General features: G+C 37.9%; 1 protein-coding gene across 5 annotated transcripts in view; it reads left to right on the top strand.

Annotated features, from left to right (window-relative positions):
- The first annotated feature begins 569 nt into the window (after nt 1–569).
- The window catches only part of ogdha (oxoglutarate dehydrogenase a), a 50,400-nt gene continuing 30,003 nt past the window's right edge, over nt 570–20,966 (top strand). For 2 of the 5 annotated variants that reach the window (XM_055011098.1, XM_055011100.1), the window contains exons 1-3: nt 1,431–1,559; nt 3,488–3,863; nt 19,644–19,835. In XM_055011098.1, coding sequence (XP_054867073.1) covers nt 3,624–3,863; nt 19,644–19,835 — 432 coding nt within the window. In that variant the 5' untranslated portion in view covers nt 1,431–1,559; nt 3,488–3,623. Of the gene's footprint in view, nt 711–1,429; nt 1,560–3,487; nt 3,864–19,643; nt 19,836–20,966 lie in introns of those variants that run through there. The other 3 variants (XM_055011097.1, XM_055011096.1, XM_055011099.1) reach the window with 3 other exon arrangements.

Raw genomic sequence — 20,966 nt, 5'->3', positions numbered from 1 at the left:
TATTCAGCTTCATGTCCGTTTCTGATACATGCCATGATAACAGTGTCATCAGAGTATTTCTGAATGTGGCAGGACTCAGTGCTGTATTTGAAGTCTGATGTATACAGTGTGAACAGGAATGGAGCCAGGACTGTTCCTTATTGTTCCTCACACACACACACACACACACACACACACACACACACACACACACACACACATATATATATATATATATATATATATAAAAATTGTGTTTTAAATTGCCTGGCAAAATTTCAGGTACATTTTATACAAAATTATATCACTAAATTATAATATCATATGTAAATTAGTTGCATCAAATAGATAATATTTTTATGTATTACTATTTTTCTTAAAAATAATAAATTATAATTTATTTTATATTAGCATATATTATTTTAATATAATTTTTATTGCATTGTATTAAGTTTTTGATTTTTTTCAGTTTATTTTTTTCTTTTTTTATCTACATACTTTAGATTTAATAACTGCCTGTGATAATTATATAATAAAAGTATTAACGTATTTATTAAAACCACGCCCCTCTCGCTTTTACGTCATGACGTCAGTGCCGCGTCGCCTCATTTGCACACAGGCCTCGCGCCCCTGCTCCGCTCCGCGCCGCGAGCTGTCATCATTTCACCGGGAGAGGCGAAGGGCATCCGGGATACCGGCCGAGAGGGAGCCGCTACAGCGCGTTTCTCCAGGTCAGTAACCGGGACTCTGGCAGCTGTTCAGCCGGGAGACGCTCCGAGGAGGCGGCCTGAGCGGCTGCTGGACTCGGAGACGGATTTAGTTATAGATCGGAGGAAAATAAAAACCCGTCCGGAGGAATGTGAGCAACACAAACCTGTTAGCATGCTAGCTGCTACACTGCCGTTACCGGGACGGCTCGGTCACCCGTTAAAAGGCTCGTTAAACCTGTTGGTGCTTATTAAAGTGACCGTAGAGGGAAAATACTCATATTAACCGAGAAATTACATTTCTAACTTCCGTTTAACTCCACCAGCGTCAGTTTATTCGCTAGCACAACGTGCTAATGGTAATTAATACAAAGTAGAAGTGAAGCTAACCGGCTAATTACACAGTACGTTAGCTCTGAGGCTATCCGTTAGCCGGTTAGCAGCGGGTAAAACCCCGCAGCTTCAGCCTCACTGCAGCTTTAACGTCTTTTACAGCTAAAACATCCGCAGCTCATCATTTTACAATGTTTTTGTAATTTTCGGGAACTCATGACTCGTGAAAGGACAAAGTGACCGACAGCCTGGGTGGCCAATAGGAAAGCTCGGAGTCGTATTTCCGGGCGGGATTTCTCCCAGGCAGCCAATCAGCGGGCGGTGTGGGCAGGTGGTGGGCGGGTCCCGGTGGGGCGGTGAGGGAAGCAGAATGGAGGCGGCAGGGAGTGGAGACCCAACAAGGTCAAAACACACAGAAACTCCAGCCGAGGGACACACGGAGCAGCTCAGGCCGCTCACAGCGCCCATCACCGGCCTGTCCCGCGGGGAACGAGCCGCTCGAGTCCCACCGGCTGACGGTTCTCACCGGAGACTGTAGAGGTCAGCAGGAGATCCAGCAGCAGCCTGTCAGGCAGCTTCTCTCTGCTGGTGTTCTGCCAAAAACCTATTGTCCTCATTAGGTTTCATCTTTAAGAACTAACTCTCAAGACTGAAACCAAGTCATGGCAGCAGGAGAACCGCTTAAATGAGTAGATTTGGTCCTTTAGAGCCATTTAACAGGTGAAAGTAACTGAACTGGTTAGCTTTAATATTCCGTTACTCAGGTAAAGTTATATTTTCTATTATTTTTGTAGAGTTTTAATTCGTAATGTGTGAATTTCTCATATAAATTCACATTCTAGATAACACTGTTGAGTCCTAACCTCATAATTTGAACCTTTTCATTCCTATTTTTTGTTAGAAAGCAGCTGTTGCTTTAAATGTGCTGAATAAATAAGAGTGACTTGATAATTATCGTCTGACCTACAAACGTTCCTTTGGTCACAATTATTCAGTTACAGTGAAGGTTTAAGTTTCACAGACAAACGTTCTGTGTTTTTACACGTTATTACAGTTTGATCCAGACTGAAGCATCTGTAAACAATATAAACCTCCCATGGATCAAACTCTACAGCTGCACTTTGATTTATTGAATCTCAGACTGTAATTAAACTTATCAAAATTTAGATTTTGAAGTGACTAAAGAAGCGCTGTGACTGGACACTGTTCCTTTGTTTGTTTGTTTTTGCTGCAGCAGAGGGTTTACCAGTTTAGATATTCATTATGAGAAATGTACACATTGATCTGGAAACTGAAAATGTTGTTGGACTGAAAACATTTTCAGGTGAAAATGAACTCGTTGAAAGTTGGGCTTCTGTTTTCTGTAACTGTGCAGAGTTTGATTTGGGAGGTTGGAACTAAATAATGGTTTAGAACTTCCAGGAGAGGAGAAGGTGCTTTAGATCATCTGTTGTTTGGATGCAGCTCTTCTGAAAATAACATTAAAAACATGCAGTGACTCATGGAAGCATTTAAGACCAACTGTTTAAAAACTTTTCATTCCCAGACACCCGGGTGTATGGGATGTCTGACCATCTGATGTTAGAGAGCACATAGGAGTTGCTAAAAGCTAATCTGATCTATGTAACCTGATTGGCCAATATTCTTTATTGTTTTTATCTGATTTCTGATTAAATAAATGCACTAATTTGGCTCTGATGCGGTCGGCTCGCTGTCTGTAGTCGACGTAGAAAAATCCTGCCCACAGCTCTGATTCTGCTGACGGTGCTAGGCTAATGCTATCACCAAATGGTTAGCTGTGCCTCTTAGCCTGCAGCTAACTGTGTCTGGAGCAGCGTAGCATGTTTCTAAATTCAGATTAACTTTAACTCTCTGTTCTACGTGACAGACAACCTGCAAAAACTGAATAACAAGCTCAAACATCTTCACCAATCAGGACATCAGCTGCTTTTACGCTGGCTCACGGCTAGCAGCTAACGGCTAGCAGTTAAGTTACCAGGCAGTCACAGATTCACCTGAAACAGTCACTGGAAAAAACAAACTAACAAAGCTGTGAATATTAGTGAACAATAAAAGATGAATTGTTGTTGACTTTTAGCTTAGTAGCTGTTGTGTTTAGCTAACTGTTGTTGACTTTTAGCTACCTGTTGTTGACTTTTAGCTCAGTATATGCTGTGTTTAGCTAATTATTGTTGACCTTTAACTAGTATTTGTTGTGTTTAGCTACTTATTGTTGACATTTAGCTTAGTGTTTGTTGTGTTTAGCTACCTATTGTTGACTTTTACCTTTTTGTTTGTTGGTTTAACTAATTATTTGTCACTTTTAGCAACCTATTGACTTTTAGCTACCTATTGTTGACTTTTAGCTCAGTGTTTGTTGTGTTTAGCTACCTATTGTTGACTTTTAGCTAATATTTGTTGTGTTTATGAGTTCTGTCCTGTTGTAACACACTGTTTCTCTCTCTCAGTGGACAAACGGACCAGTGGACATTCACTTCCTGTCCTGGGCGTGACCCGGTGATCTACTTCCTGTCGTGGTTCTGACGACGTCCGGCCCGTCGGTCTGCCCACCTCCGTGTGTGTGCGACTCTTTAAGGACTGCTTATGCACCGTTTAAGGACTTGTGCGGCACGGTTGCGTCCGCTAACCGCCTCGCAGGCGGCTCAGACTGTCGGCCAGCAGCGGCCAATCACAGCCACCTCTACGGGGGGCACAAGGACGTTTCAGCCAATCAGGTGCTACACGGCGCCTGTGGCCTCGGAGCCGTTCCTGAACGGGACGAGCTCCAACTACGTGGAGGAGATGTACTACGCCTGGTTGGAGGACCCCAAGAGTGTTCACAAGGTAAGGAGCAGTGGAGCCCCCTGCTGGAGGGGAGCTGGAACAGGAGTTCAGCACAGAACACAAACTGATTTCTAAACACCACAGTATCAACAACATCCATGAAAAATGTAATTATTTGATCTTCAAGGGATAAAACATTGAGGTGCTCCGTTTTCAGTGATCTTAAATGATTCAGCTCCCTTCATTAGAGCTGCTGTAGTTAGCCGTAGTTAGCTATCTCTCTATGACTTTAGCTGTCATTAGCTATCTCTCTATGACTTTAGATCTAAATAGCTATCTCTATGACTTTAACTGTAGTTTGCTATCTCTATGACTTTAGCTGTAGTTAGCTATCTCTATGACTTTAACTGTAATTAGCTATCTCTATGACTTTAGCTGTAGTTTGCTATCTCTATGATTTTAGCTGAAGTTAGCTATCTCTATGACTTTAACTGTAGTTAGCTATCTCTATGACTTTAGCTGTAGTTAGCTATCTCTATGACTTTAGCTTTAGTTAGCTATCTCTATGACTTTAGCTGTAGTTTGCTATCTCTCTATGACTTTAACTGTAGTTAGCTATCTCTATGACTTTAGCTGTAGTTAGCTATCTCTATGACTTTAGCTGTAGTTAGCTATCTCTATGACTTTAACTGTAGTTAGCTATCTATGCCTTTAGCTGTAGTTTGCTATCTCTCTATGACTTTAGCTGTAGTTAGCTATCTCTATGATTTTAACTGTAGTTAGCTATCTATTCCTTTAGCTGTAGTTTGCTATCTCTGTATGACTTTAGCTGTAGTTAGCTATCTCTATGACTTTAGCTGTAGTTAGCTATCTCTATGACTTTAGCTGTAGTTTGCTATCTCTCTATGACTTTAGCTGTAGTTAGCTATCTTTCTATGACTTTAGCTGTAGTTAGCTATCTCTATGACTTTAGCTGTAGTTAGCTATCTCTATGACTTTAGCTGTAGTTAGCTATCTCTCTATGACTTTAGCTGTAGTTAGCTATCTCTATGACTTTAGCTGTAGTTAGCTATCTCTATGACTTTAACTGTAGTTAGCTATCTCTAATACTTTAACTGTAGTTAGCTATCTCTCTATGCCTTTAGCTGTATTTTGCTATCTCACTATGCCTTTAGCTGTAGTTAGCTATCTCTATGACTTTAACTGTAGTTAGCTATCTCTATGACTTTAGCTGTAGTTAGCTATCTCTATGACTTTAGCTGTAGTTTGCTATCTCTCTATGACTTTAACTGTAGTTAGCTATCTCTATGACTTTAGCTGTAGTTAGCTATCTCTATGACTTTAGCTGTAGTTAGCTATCTCTATGACTTTAGCTGTAGTTAGCTATCTCTATGACTTTAGCTGTAGTTAGCTATCTCTATGACTTTAGCTGTAGTTAGCTATCTCTATGACTTTAGCTGTAGTTTGCTATCTCTCTATGACTTTAACTGTCGTTAGCTATCTCTATGACTTTAGCTGTCGTTAGCTATCTCTATGACTTTAGCTGTAGTTAGGTATCTCTATGACTTTAGCTGTAGTTAGCTATCTCTGTGACTTTAGCTGTAGTTGGCTATCTCTCTATGACTTTAGCTGAATTTAGCTATCTCTATGACTTTAGCTGTAGTTAGCTATCTCTATGACTTTAGCTGTAGTTAGCTATTTCTATGACTTTAGCTGTAGTTAGCTATCTCTCTATGACTTTAGCTGTAGTTGGCTATCTCTCTATGACTTTAACTGTAGTTAGCTATCTCTATGACTTTAGCTGTAGTTAGCTATCTCTATGACTTTAGCTGTAGTTGGCTATCTCTATGACTTTAGCTGTAGTTAGCTATCTCTATGACTTTAGCTGTAGTTAGCTATCTCTCTATGACTTTAGCTGTAGTTAGCTATCTCTATGACTTTAGCTGTAGTTAGCTATCTCTATGACTTTAACTGTAGGTAACTATCTATGCCTTTAGCTGTAGTTTGCTATCGCTCTATGACTTTAGCTGTAGTTAGCTATCTCTATGATTTTAACTGTAGTTAGCTATCTATTCCTTTAGCTGGAGTTAGCTATCTCTCTATGACTTTAGCTGTAGTTAGCTATCTCTGTGACTTTAGCTGTAGTTAGCTATCTCTATGACTTTAGCTGTAGTTAGCTATGTCTCTATGACTTTAGCTGTAGTTAGCTATTTCTATGACTTTAGCTGTAGTTAGCTATCTCTATGACTTTAACTGTAGTTTGCTATCTCTATGACTTTAACTGTAGTTAGCTATCTCTATGACTTTAATTGTAGTTAGCTGTCTCTATGACTTTAGCTGTAGTTGGCTATCTCTCTATGACTTTAGCTGAATTTAGCTATCTCTATGACTTTAGCTGTAGTTAGCTATCTCTATGACTTTAGCTGTAGTTTGCTATCTCTATGACTTTAGCTGTAGTTTGCTATCTCTCTATGACTTTAACTGTCGTTAGCTATCTCTATGACTTTAGCTGAATTTAGCTATCTCTATGACTTTAGCTGTAGTTAGCTATTTCTATGATTTTAGCTGTAGTTAGCTATCTCTCTATGACTTTAGCTGTAGTTGGCTATCTCTCTATGACTTTAGCTGAATTTAGCTATCTCTATGACTTTAGCTGTAGTTAGCTATCTCTATGACTTTAGCTGTAGTTAGCTATCTCTATGACTTTAGCTGTAGTTGGCTATCTCTCTATGACTTTAGCTGAATTTAGCTATCTCTATGACTTTAGCTGTAGTTAGCTATCTCTATGACTTTAGCTGTAGTTAGCTATTTCTATGACTTTAGCTGTAGTTAGCTATCTCTCTATGACTTTAGCTGTAGTTGGCTATCTCTCTATGACTTAGCTGAATTTAGCTATCTCTATGACTTTAGCTGTAGTTAGCTATCTCTATGACTTTAGCTGAAGTTAGCTATTTCTATGACTTTAGCTGTAGTTAGCTATCTCTCTATGACTTTAGCTGTAGTTAGCTATCTCTATGACTTTAGCTGTAGTTTGCTATCTCTCTATGACTTCAACTGTCGTTAGCTATCTCTATGACTTTAGCTGTCGTTAGCTATCTCTATGACTTCAGCTGTAGTTAGCTATCTCTATGACTTTAGCTGTAGTTTGCTATCTCTCTATGACTTTAACTGTCGTTGGCTATCTCTATGACTTTAGCTGTCGTTAGCTATCTCTATGACTTTAGCTGTAGTTAGCTATCTCTATGACTTTAGCTGTAGTTAGCTATCTCTCTGACTTTAGCTGTAGTTGGCTATCTCTCTATGACTTTAGCTGAATTTAGCTATCTCTATGACTTTAGCTGTAGTTAGCTATCTCTATGACTTTAGCTGTAGTTAGCTATTTATATGACTTTAGCTGTAGTTAGCTATCTCTCTATGACTTTAGGTGTAGTTAGCTTTCTCTATGACTTTAGCTGTAGTTAGCTATTTCTATGACTTTAGCTGCAGTTAGCTATCTCTCTATGACTTTAGCTGTAGTTGGCTATCTCTCTATGACTTTAGCTTAATTTAGCTATCTCTATGACTTTAGCTGTAGTTAGCTATCTCTATGACTTTAGCTGTAGTTAGCTATTTCTATGACTTTAGCTGTAGTTAGCTATCTCTATGACTTTAGCTGTAGTTTGCTATCTCTCTATGACTTTAACTGTAGTTAGCTATCTCTATGACTTTAGCTGTAGTTGGCTATCTCTATGACTTTAGCTGTAGTTAGCTATCTCTATGACTTTAGCTGTAGTTAGCTATCTCTCTATGACTTTAGCTGTAGTTAGCTATCTCTATGACTTTAGCTGTAGTTAGCTATCTCTATGACTTTAACTGTAGGTAACTATCTATGCCTTTAGCTGTAGTTTGCTATCTCTCTATGACTTTAGCTGTAGTTAGCTATCTCTATGATTTTAACTGTAGTTAGCTATCTATTCCTTTAGCTGTAGTTTGCTATCTCTCTATGACTTTAGCTGTAGTTAACTATCTCTGTGACTTTAGCTGTAGTTAGCTATCTCTATGACTTTAGCTGTAGTTAGCTATCTCTCTATGACTTAGCTGTAGTTAGCTATCTTTCTATGACTTTAGGCTGTAGTTAGCTATCTCTATGACTTTAGCTGTAGTTTGCTATCGCTATGACTTTAGCTGTAGTTTGCTATCTCTCTATGACTTTAACTGTCGTTAGCTATCTCTATGACTTTAGCTGAATTTAGCTATCTCTATGACTTTAGCTGTAGTTAGCTATTTCTATGACTTTAGCTTTAGTTAGCTATCTCTCTATGACTTTAGCTGTAGTTGGCTATCTCTCTATGACTTTAGCTGAATTTAGCTATCTCTATGACTTTAGCTGTAGTTAGCTATCTCTATGACTTTAGCTGTCGTTAGCTATCTCTCTCTGACTTTAGCTGTAGTTAGCTATCTCTATGACTTTAGCTGTAGTTAGCTATCTCTCTGACTTTAGCTGCAGTTGGCTATCTCTCTATGACTTCAGCTGAATTTAGCTATCTCTATGACTTTAGCTGTAGTTAGCTATCTCTATGACTTTAGCTGTAGTTAGCTATTTCTATGACTTTAGCTGTAGTTAGCTATCTCTCTATGACTTTAGCTGTAGTTGGCTATCTCTCTATGACTTTAGCTTAATTTAGCTATCTCTATGACTTTAGCTGTAGTTAGCTATCTCTATGACTTTAGCTGTAGTTAGCTATTTCTATGACTTTAGCTGTAGTTAGCTATCTCTATGACTTTAGCTGTAGTTAGCTATCTCTATGACTTTAGCTGTAGTTAGCTATCTCTATGACTTTAGCTGTAGTTAGCTATTTCTATGACTTTAACATTAGTTAGCTATCTCTATGACTTCAGCTGTAGTTAGCTATCTCTATGACTTTAGCTGTAGTTTGCTATCTCTCTATGACTTTAACTGTCGTTGGCTATCTCTATGACTTTAGCTGTCGTTAGCTATCTCTATGACTTTAGCTGTAGTTAGCTATCTCTATGACTTTAGCTGTAGTTAGCTATCTCTCTGACTTTAGCTGTAGTTGGCTATCTCTCTATGACTTTAGCTGAATTTAGCTATCTCTATGACTTTAGCTGTAGTTAGCTATCTCTATGACTTTAGCTGTAGTTAGCTATTTATATGACTTTAGCTGTAGTTAGCTATCTCTCTATGACTTTAGGTGTAGTTAGCTTTCTCTATGACTTTAGCTGTAGTTAGCTATTTCTATGACTTTAGCTGCAGTTAGCTATCTCTCTATGACTTTAGCTGTAGTTGGCTATCTCTCTATGACTTTAGCTTAATTTAGCTATCTCTATGACTTTAGCTGTAGTTAGCTATCTCTATGACTTTAGCTGTAGTTAGCTATTTCTATGACTTTAGCTGTAGTTAGCTATCTCTATGACTTTAGCTGTAGTTTGCTATCTCTCTATGACTTTAACTGTAGTTAGCTATCTCTATGACTTTAGCTGTAGTTGGCTATCTCTATGACTTTAGCTGTAGTTAGCTATCTCTATGACTTTAGCTGTAGTTAGCTATCTCTCTATGACTTTAGCTGTAGTTAGCTATCTCTATGACTTTAGCTGTAGTTAGCTATCTCTATGACTTTAACTGTAGGTAACTATCTATGCCTTTAGCTGTAGTTTGCTATCTCTCTATGACTTTAGCTGTAGTTAGCTATCTCTATGATTTTAACTGTAGTTAGCTATCTATTCCTTTAGCTGTAGTTTGCTATCTCTCTATGACTTTAGCTGTAGTTAACTATCTCTGTGACTTTAGCTGTAGTTAGCTATCTCTATGACTTTAGCTGTAGTTAGCTATCTCTCTATGACTTTAGCTGTAGTTAGCTATCTTTCTATGACTTTAGCTGTAGTTAGCTATCTCTATGACTTTAGCTGTAGTTTGCTATCGCTATGACTTTAGCTGTAGTTTGCTATCTCTCTATGACTTTAACTGTCGTTAGCTATCTCTATGACTTTAGCTGAATTTAGCTATCTCTATGACTTTAGCTGTAGTTAGCTATTTCTATGACTTTAGCTTTAGTTAGCTATCTCTCTATGACTTTAGCTGTAGTTGGCTATCTCTCTATGACTTTAGCTGAATTTAGCTATCTCTATGACTTTAGCTGTAGTTAGCTATCTCTATGACTTTAGCTGTCGTTAGCTATCTCTCTCTGACTTTAGCTGTAGTTAGCTATCTCTATGACTTTAGCTGTAGTTAGCTATCTCTCTGACTTTAGCTGCAGTTGGCTATCTCTCTATGACTTCAGCTGAATTTAGCTATCTCTATGACTTTAGCTGTAGTTAGCTATCTCTATGACTTTAGCTGTAGTTAGCTATTTCTATGACTTTAGCTGTAGTTAGCTATCTCTCTATGACTTTAGCTGTAGTTGGCTATCTCTCTATGACTTTAGCTTAATTTAGCTATCTCTATGACTTTAGCTGTAGTTAGCTATCTCTATGACTTTAGCTGTAGTTAGCTATTTCTATGACTTTAGCTGTAGTTAGCTATCTCTATGACTTTAGCTGTAGTTAGCTATCTCTATGACTTTAGCTGTAGTTAGCTATCTCTATGACTTTAGCTGTAGTTAGCTATTTCTATGACTTTAACATTAGTTAGCTATCTCTATGACTTTAGCTGTAGTTAGCTTTCTCTATGACTTTAGCTGTAGTTTGCTATCTCTCTCTGACTTTAACTGTCGTTAGCTATCTCTATGACTTTAGCTGTCGTTAGCTATCTCTATGACTTTAGCTGTAGTTAGCTATCTCTATGACTTTAGCTGTAGTTAGCTATCTCTCTGAGTTTAGCTGTAGTTGGCTATCTCTCTATGACTTTAGCTGAATTTGGCTATCTCTATGACTTTAGCTGTAGTTTGCTATCTCTATGACTTTAGCTGTAGTTAGCTATTTCTATGACTTTAGCTATAGTTAGTTATCTCTCTATGACTTTAGCTGTAGTTGGCTATCTCTCTATGACTTTAGCTGAATTTAGCTATCTCTATGACTTTAGCTGTAGTTAGCTATCTCTATGACTTTAGCTGAAGTTAGCTATTTCTATGACTTTAGCTGTAGTTAGCTATCTCTCTATGACTTTAGCTGTAGTTAGCTATCTCTATGACTTTAGCTGTAGTTTCCTATCTCTCTATGACTTCAACTGTCGTTAGCTATCTCTGACTTTAGCTGTCGTTAGCTATCTCTATGACTTCAGCTGTAGTTAGCTATCTCTATGACTTTAGCTGTAGTTTGCTATCTCTCTATGACTTTAACTGTCGTTAGCTATCTCTATGACTTTGGCTGTCGTTAGCTATCTCTATGACTTTAGCTGTAGTTAGCTATCTCTATGACTTTAGCTGTAGTTAGCTATCTCTCTGACTTTAGCTGTAGTTGGCTATCTCTCTATGACTTTAGCTGAATTTAGCTATCTCTATGACTTTAGCTGTAGTTAGCTATCTCTATGACTTTAACTGTAGTTAGCTATTTCTATGACTTTAGCTGTAGTTAGCTATCTCTCTATGACTTTAGGTGTAGTTAGCTATCTCTATGACTTTAGCTGTAGTTAGCTATTTCTATGACTTTAGCTGTAGTTAGCTATCTCTCTATGACTTTAGCTGTAGTTGGCTATCTCTCTATGACTTTAGCTTAATTTAGCTATCTCTATGACTTTAGCTGTAGTTAGCTATCTCTATGACTTTAGCTGTAGTTAGCTATTTCTATGACTTTAGCTGTAGTTAGCTATCTCTATGACTTTAGCTGTAGTTAGCTATCTCTATGACTTTAGCTGTAGTTAGCTATCTCTATGACTTTAGCTGTAGTTAGCTATCTCTATGACTTTAGCTGTAGTTAGCTATCTCTATGACTTTAGCTGTAGTTTGCTATCTCTCTATGACTTTAACTGTAGTTAGCTATCTCTATGACTTCAGCTGTAGTTAGCTATCTCTATGACTTTAGCTGTAGTTGGCTATCTCTATGACTTTAGCTGTAGTTAGCTATCTCTATGACTTTAACTGTAGTTAGCTATCTCTATGACTTTAGCTGTAGTTAGCTATCTCTATGACTTTAGCTGTAGTTTGCTATCTCTCTATGACTTTAACTGTCGTTAGCTATCTCTATGACTTTAGCTGTCGTTAGCTATCTCTATGACTTTAGCTGTAGTTAGCTATCTCTATGACTTTAGCTGTAGTTAGCTATCTCTCTGACTTTAGCTGTAGTTGGCTATCTCTCTATGACTTTAGCTGAATTTAGCTATCTCTATGACTTTAGCTGTAGTTAGCTATCCCTATGACTTTAGCTGTAGTTAGCTATTTATATGACTTTAGCTGTAGTTAGCTATTTCTCTATGACTTTAGCTGTAGTTTGCTATCTCTATGACTTTAGCTGTAGTTCGCTATCTCTATGACTTTAACTGTAGGTAACTATCTATGCCTTTAGCTGTAGTTTGCTATCTCTCTATGACTTTAGCTGTAGTTAGCTATCTCTATGATTTTAACTGTAGTTAGCTATCTATTCCTTTAGCTGTAGTTTGCTATCTCTCTATGATTTTAACTGTAGTTAGCTATCTATTCCTTTAGCTGTAGTTTGCTATCTCTCTATGACTTTAGCTGTAGTTAGCTATCTCTGTGACTCTAGCTGTAGTTAGCTATCTCTATGACTTTAGCTGTAGTTAGCTATCTCTCTATGACTTTAGCTGTAGTTAGCTATCTTTCTATGACTTTAGCTGTAGTTAGCTATCTCTATGACTTTAGCTGTAGTTATCTATCTCTATGACTTTAGCTGTAGTTAGCTATCTCTCTATGACTTTAGCTGTAGTTAGCTATTTCTATGACTTTAGCTGTAGTTAGCTATCTCTATGACTTTAACTGTAGTTTGCTATCTCTATGACTTTAACTGTAGTTAGCTATCTCTATGACTTTAATTGTAGTTAGCTTTCTCTATGACTTTAGCTGTAGTTAGCTATCTCTCTATGACTTTAGCTGTAGTTAGCTATTTCTATGACTTTAGCTGTAGTTAGCTATCTCTATGACTTTAACTGTAGTTAGCTATCTCTATGACTTTAACTGTAGTTAGCTATCTCTATGACTTTAATTGTAGTTAGCTATCTCTATGACTTTAGCTGTAGTTAGCTGTCTCTCTATGCCTTTAGCTGTAGTTTGCTATCTCTCTGAGTCGTCTTAACTCTAGAGTGTTTCTTCACAGTGACCGTTGGAGAAAATCAGCAGATTTTATCCTCTTAGTTTGGAAGTTCAGAGCTAAGAGCATGTTGGCATAAGTTTGATAACTGTGAGTGCTGGTTTGACTCCAGATGGAGACGTTCGTCCTCATGTCCTTCATGTGTTCCTCAGTGTTAAAGCTAATAATTGCAGCCACACATGGAGCAGTCTAATCACGTTATGATCACACCACCAGCAATTATTTAACTGTATCGTGTGTTGAAACCCCGTTAGACTGGAGGTGAGGTGGTGAGATGAAGGTGACACCTGGAGCTCTGCTGGTTCAGAGATCTGTCTACAGGACTCATTTTAACTGAGTGGTAAAGGACAGACGGCTAATAATAGCTCCCAGAAGCTGAGTCACATGATGGGCCTGTTGTAGCGCCTGAAGGGAAGGAGACGTTCCACCTTAAATCTGCCCAATATTCAGGGTTAGAGTTAGGATTAGGGTTAATCTAACCCAACAGCAACACCTACAGATCTGCTGTTTATTAAACTAAAGTGGAGGAAAAGGATTCAAGACGGGGTTAATCTACGTTCACATACATTAACTCCGCCTTTACTGAGCAAACAGGCGACTTAAAACTCCTTCAGCACAGTTTAACAGATGAGTTGATCACCAGGTGGAGAATCAGATTACCTGTGTAGGGCTGGGATCTATAACATTATAGTGTGGATTCTATAAGGTGTGTGTATGTGTTCTTGGAGGTGTCGTGTTTCCAGTCCCTGCTGTTATGTAATGATCTCACTCTGACCTTGCTGTTATTAGCTTAGCATAGCACTGCAGGCTACAGGTCTGACAGTGAACTAATGGAATGACCTGATTTCCTGATCAGATCAACACGACGTGCTTCTGCAAGTAAAACCAACAAAAACTTCAATGTTCTTTTGGATTTAATTTCTGCTCCTTTTGGTAAAAAAAAGCTTCATTGTTATTCAAACTTTATTGACATTTAAATCTTACCTGTTGTCCTTTTAGCATGTTTTAGATTTTTTAAAAACACATACACGGATCACCGAACACTAGAATGAGGAGATTCTTCATTTCTAAGCCTGAAACTACAGCCTGGTTCACTGTTCTGTGAGTGTCGGTTCATAAAAACTGCTGATCCTCCAGTGGATGCTGTTCAAAACAGAAGAAACTCGCAGAGATAAAACCACAAAAGTGAGAAACAAAATGACAAACGACACAAAAGAGACGAAAAATTTGACAAAAAAAATCACAAAGCGACAAAACAAATGGAACCAAACGAGACAAAAAATAACATACGTAAAAAACAAAACAAAACTATAGACAAAAAACACAAATGAAACAAAAACCCCACAAAACAGCAAATAAAGCAAAACACAAAATGACAAAAAGCACAAGTGAGACAAAAAGGAAATGCAAAACGACAAAAACATGAGACAAACGACAAAAATCAGACAAAAATTAGAAAAAACAACAAAAAGAAGACAAAATATTAAAGAAAGGAGACGCAAAACAGCAAAAAATGAGACAAAACAAAAATAGAGACAAAATTTGACAAAAAGTTACAAAGTGACAAATAAATGGACAAAAAAAGAGACAAAAGGACACAAAATGACAAATGAGACAAAAAAGTGACAAAAGCAAGAAACAAAACAAAAAAATAGACAATACACATGAGACAAAAAACACAAAATGACAAAAACGATGCTCAAAACAAAGAATATAACAAAACACAAAATGGCAAAAATAAGACAAAAAACACAAGCAAGACAAAATATTACAAAAGTGAGACACAAAACAACAAAAGCAAGAAATAAAATGAGACAAACGACACAAAAAAGAAAAAAGAGACAAAAAATTTGACAAAAAATTATAAAGCAACAAAAATGACGAGGAACAAAACAACAAAAACTTAGACAAACAGCACACGCGAGACAAAAAAAAACACAAAACGAATAAAGCAAAACACAAAATGGCAAAAATAAGAATAAGGAAACAAAATGACAAAAAAGAAAACGACAAATGAAAACAACAGACAAAATATTACAAAATGAGACATTAAAGAACAATGAACAATCTAGTATTTTACTTCATGATCCAAACAACTTGTCATGGTCTAGAAATGATTTTAAATTTATAGTTTTACTAATTTACAATCTGCAGTTAATGTCTTCTCTGGAATTTTTACACTTTGAGGACCGGTTTTGGGCCGCGGGCCGTATGTTGGACACCCCTGCTGTAGATGATCCTGAGATGGTCCTGTTCAGGTCTGATGTGTGAGACTTTGATTTATTTCCTGGAAAGATCAGGTGAACCTGAGAGCTGCAGCATTTACAAATGAAGACAAATAATTCTGTCAGACTTTAGTAAATTCCGACAACAACCAACCAGAAAACCAGGTTAAATACGGAGGAGAAAACGTGCATCGACTTGTGTTGTGGAAACTGCAGCCAAATGAGTCGATTAAAGCGATATAATTATCTCACAGCTGACCAGGAACGATCTACATTCACACAACACGGCTCCTCTGAAGACGTCTGATCGGCCGACGCCAGAGTTTACCGTGAGACATTCAGCTTTAGGTAGACAAAAAAGAATTGTTTAACAAAAAAGGTGAAAGTCTGGGTCCAAAATGTGTCAAAAAAGGTTTTTTAAATGTATGTAAATAACTAAAAAACATTAACTGTATGTACCTCAAATACAAAATGTAGTTATTATTCTAGAATTGAAATTTAATTTGAAAAAAACAGAAATATCACTTATAAAGTAGCGACTATCTCTAAATGTCAGGCATGTATAGAAGCTCACAGCAGAAAATACTGTAAAAATATTAGAAGTTTGATTAAAAGTAGGAAAAATGCTGTAATTTAACATAATAAAGTCCTTAACAACAGAAATGGTCGTAAAGTTGCCATAAAATACCTGCAAAAACTGGAAGAAAAATTAGTTTTGCAACTAAAGTTAATGGAGGACATTGTTTACATTATTGTTCTTGTTCAAGACCTGAATAATAATGCACCAAAATACCTTAAATCTGGATATTAATGCACCAAAATACCTTAAAACTGGATATTAACGCACCAAAATACCTTAAATCTGGATATTAACGCACCAAAATACCTTAAATCTGGATATTAACGCAGCAAAATAACTTAAATCTGGATTTTGACGCACCAAAATACCTTAAATCTGGATATTAACGCACCAAAATAACTTAAATCTGCATTTTAATGCACCAAAATACCTTAAATCTGGACATTAACACACCAAAATACCTTAAATCTGGATTTTAACGCACCAAAATACCTTAAATCTGGATATTAATGCACCAAAATACCTTAAATCTGGATATTAACGCAGCAAAATAACTTAAATCTGGATTTTGACGCACCAAAATACCTTAAATCTGGATATTAACGCAGCAAAATAACTTAAATCTGGATATTAACACACCAAAATACCTTAAATCTGGATATTAACGCACCAAAATAACTTAAATCGGGATTTTAACGCACCAAAATATCTTAAATCTGGATATTAACGCACCAAAATACCTTAAATCTGAATATTAACGCACCAAAATACCTTAAATCTGGATATTAATGCACTAAAATATCATAAATCTAGATATTAATACACTAGAATATCTTAAATCTGGATATTAACGCACCAAAATACCTTAAATCTGGATATTAATGCACTAAAATATCATAAATCTGGATATTAATACACTAGAATATCTTAAATCTGGATATTAACGCACCAAAATACCTTAAATCTGAATATTAATGCACCAAAATAGCTTAAATCTGGATATTAATGCATCAAAGTATGTTAAATCTGGATATTAGCACTCCAAAAGTACCTTAAATCTGGATATTAACGCACCAAAATACCTTCAATGTGGATATTAATGCACTAAAATATCTTAAATCTGGATATTAATATACCAAAATATCTTAAATCTGGATATTAATGCTCCAGAAACTTCAAAAATATAATAGCTAATGCATTTAAATGTGAAAATCACTGAAATTGAAGCTAAAAAAACGTCCTAAACCTGCTGTTGAGACGGTCCCGTATTGTTCAAAGTGAACTTTATAGTCATTATCTCTCCATGTGCTGTAAATACAGAGAAACTGAAAGGGTTCAGTGTTTAGGATACAGTTCTAATCGTCAGTAGCAGGAAATAAATCACATTTTGCACATTTAAAGGAAAACTGACGTCATCACTCTGACTTTATTTTCAGTGGAAATGAAATGGAAAAAACTCAGATTCTCTTTAAATCTGGACTTTTGTTGTAGAAGCTGTCAAACGTTGGTGTTTTCTCTTCATGTGTTCTGGTGTCTTTATTTATGGCTGCAGACCAACTGAGATGTTTCATCTCCAGGTCAGAGGTCAGGGCTCCTCTGATTAAACCGTCCAAGGTCAGAACATTAATCTACCAGATTTATGGAACCTCAGAACGTCAGCTGGTAAAAAAAAAAAGACGTCACAGCGTTTTGTTTTACTGAGTACTGCAATCAAGGTCAATCCAAGAAAACTCATCCAGATCCTCCTCAGAACATCTGGTTCTTCATCTCCAGTAACTTCATGAATGATCAGAATTCTACCTTAAATTCTACGTCCATGGAGGTGCTCAGAGTTGGTTATGAAAAATGAGTCTGGTCTGTGAACGAATCATACCTGCAATAATGTGACACAAAACAACCCAAAATGATGAAAAACCACCAAACTGGGACGTAAAAAAACATGACCTTCAGTAAGATATAAAACAACCAAAATATCACAAAATGACATAAAGCAACTAAAATGTGATTCAAAACGGACTTATTAAGACATAAAATGATCAAAGTATGACACAAAGCAACCACAAAAAGAAGAAAAAATATGGAAATGAACCAAAATGTGACATTAAAGCAGTGTTTCTCAAATAGTGGGGCGCGCCCCCCCTGGGGGGGCACAGAGGCATGTCAGGGGGGGCGCGGGCGACTGGGAGGAAAAGGTCCTTCAACACGGAACTAATTAGCTAAACTATTGTTTTAACGTCGGCCTGTTTTTCGCGACGTACAACAATACTGAAATTGTGCTGGCCCATAGACTGTATATGCCATAGATATAAATAATAATAATAATAATGATCTTCTATATATATCTATGGTATATGCACTGGCCGTTCAGACTCCTGAGAACAGGAGAACGCATCGTTAATGTGCAGTCGGAACACCAGCGTACTTGATCACGTCACGTACTCGGCTCATCTCCTCCGATTGTTTTTACCAGCAATGTCAAACATACGGCCTGTGGGCCAAAACCGGCCCACCAGACGGTCCATTTCGGCCCGCGGGACGACTTTACAAATGATAAAAATTACAACAACATTAACTGTAAATTTGTAAAGCTGTAAATTTAAAATAATTTCTAGAACTTGACAAGTTGTTCTGATCATGAAGTAAAATACTAGACTGTTCAGTTCCAGAAACCTGTGACTGAATGTTTTGTATTTTTGTAGATAAACTGTTATCTGGCAGTTAGAATGCATGTGTAAATGATGAATTGAGGCATAACAGGCTACTGTTGAAACTGAACTTGTTTTCCTTAAGAAATTTCAGGTTCATAATATTTTGTAAAAAGATAGTTCATTAAATGTGAATATTTTCAGAATGTACTTTTTTGAACTAAAACAAAGGGGAAAAGTTGGAGTTGTGGTTATTTATAGGTTATTATGCTGTGATTTTACTGGTGGGTCCCACTGGAGATCAGATTGGGTTTATGTGGTCCCTGGACTAAAATGAGTTTGACACCCCTGATCTTTACTGTGAAAAACAACAAAATGGAATCACATAAAATAACACAGCCCTGCATATTCATGTTTTCACACACACACACACACACACACACACACACACACATATATATACATATATATATATATATATATATGTATATACACACACACACACACACACACACACACACACACACACACACACACACACACAAAGTTATTGAGGGGGCACGAAAGTTTTTTTGTCCTCCAAAGGGGGGCCCGACAGAAAAAATTTGAGAACCACTGCATTAAAGGAAGTTCTACCTTCATACTGGGAATATCTCCAGAGTTCCAGGTCCTTGAAGGCCATAGAGGAGAACGTCCCCTGGAGAAAGTTCTAGAGTAGACCTACTACTAGGATTCCAGAACTTTCTCCAGTTGTTGGTAGGTCTACTCTAGAACTTTCTTCAGTTGTCGGTAGGTCTACTCTGGTACTTTCTCCAGTTGTGGGTAGGTCTACTCTAGAACTTTCTCCAGTTGTCGGTAGGTCTACTCTAGAACTTTCTCCAGTTGTCGGTAGGTCTACTCTAGAACTTTCTCCAGTTGTCGGTTGGTCTACTCTAGTACTTTCTCCAGTTGTGGGTAGGTCTACTCTAGAACTTTCTCCAGTTGTCGGTAGGTCTACTATAGTACTTTCTCCAGTTGTGGGTAGGTCTACTCTAGAACTTTCTCCAGGGGACGTTCTCCTTTCCTGCTTCCAGTCTTTAAGTTTTGTCTCATTTAGAACATTCCAGGTCCTTGAAGTCCATAGAGGAGGGTCCAGATTTATCACTTTTTAATGGACATTTCCATCATTTCTCCTCCTGTCTCTGTGCTCCTGTAGTCGTGGGACGTGTTTTTCCGTAACGCCAACGCTGGTGCTCCTCCTGGCTCCGCCTACCAGTCTCCTCTGGGTTTGTCGGCGGCCTCCAGCCTGGCGGCTCCTCAGCTCTCCTCTCTGGTCGGAGCTCAGCCCAACGTGGAGAAGCTGGTGGAGGATCATCTGGCCGTGCAGTCGCTCATCAGGGCCTACCAGGTACAGACGCACACCGAGGGCTGGACGCACAATGGTGACACGACAACAACACAATGATGACACCACCACCACCACACCACAACATACCATGACGACACCACCACGACACTACAACACCACCACGACGCCACAACACACCACCACGATGCCACAACACACCATGACGACACCACCACCATGAAACCACAACACACCATGACGACACCACCACCATGAAACCACCACGACGACACACCGCGGCGACACCACCACGACACGACACCACCACGACGATGACACTACGACACCGCGACGACACTGCGACGTCGACACCGCAACGACGACACTACAACACCACAGCACACCACAACGATAACACCATGACGATGACATGACATTGACACAATAACACAACTATAACACAAGCCACAGTCTGAACATTTAAAGGATCAGTTCACCAAAAATAGAAATGTAGAGTAAATGTAGCATTGCAGGGTAAATGTAACATTGGAGTGTAAATGTAACGTTGGAGGGTAAATGTAGCGTTGGAGGGTAAATGTAACGTTGGAGGGTAAATATAACATTGGAGGGTAAATGTAACGTTGGAGGGTAAATATAACATTGGAGGGTAAATGTAACGTTAGAGGGTAAATGTAGCGTTGGAGGGTAAATGTAGCGTTGGAGGGTAAATGTAACGTTAGAGGGTAAATGTAGCGTTGGAGGGTAAATGTAACGTTGGAGGGTAAATATAACATTGGAGGGTAAATGTAGCGTTGGAGGGTAAATGTAGCGTTGGAGGGTAAATGTAACGTTGGAGGGTAAATGTAGCGTTGGAGGGTAAATGTAGCGTTGGAGGGTAAATGTAACGTTAGAGGGTAAATGTAACGTTGGAGGGTAAATATAACATTGGAGGGTAAATGTAACGTTGGAGGGTAAATATAACATTGGAGGGTAAATGTAGCGTTGGAGGGTAAATATAATGTCTATAATCAATAATACCACAGATTGACAGTTATTGATGGTTGTTGTGTTAAAGGTTGATGAAGGTCTTCACAGGTCAGAACATCTTTTACTTTTTTTAATCCTATCAGAACAAAACTTCATTGGGCAAATAAATAATTCCAATAAATTCAACCCAACATTGAGTCACAT

Source organism: Amphiprion ocellaris, chromosome 6 (assembly GCF_022539595.1).
Source record: "Amphiprion ocellaris isolate individual 3 ecotype Okinawa chromosome 6, ASM2253959v1, whole genome shotgun sequence".
NCBI lineage: Eukaryota > Metazoa > Chordata > Actinopteri > Pomacentridae > Amphiprion > Amphiprion ocellaris.
Note: the sequence above shows the minus strand (reverse complement) of the source record. Positions and strands in the feature narration are given on the sequence as shown.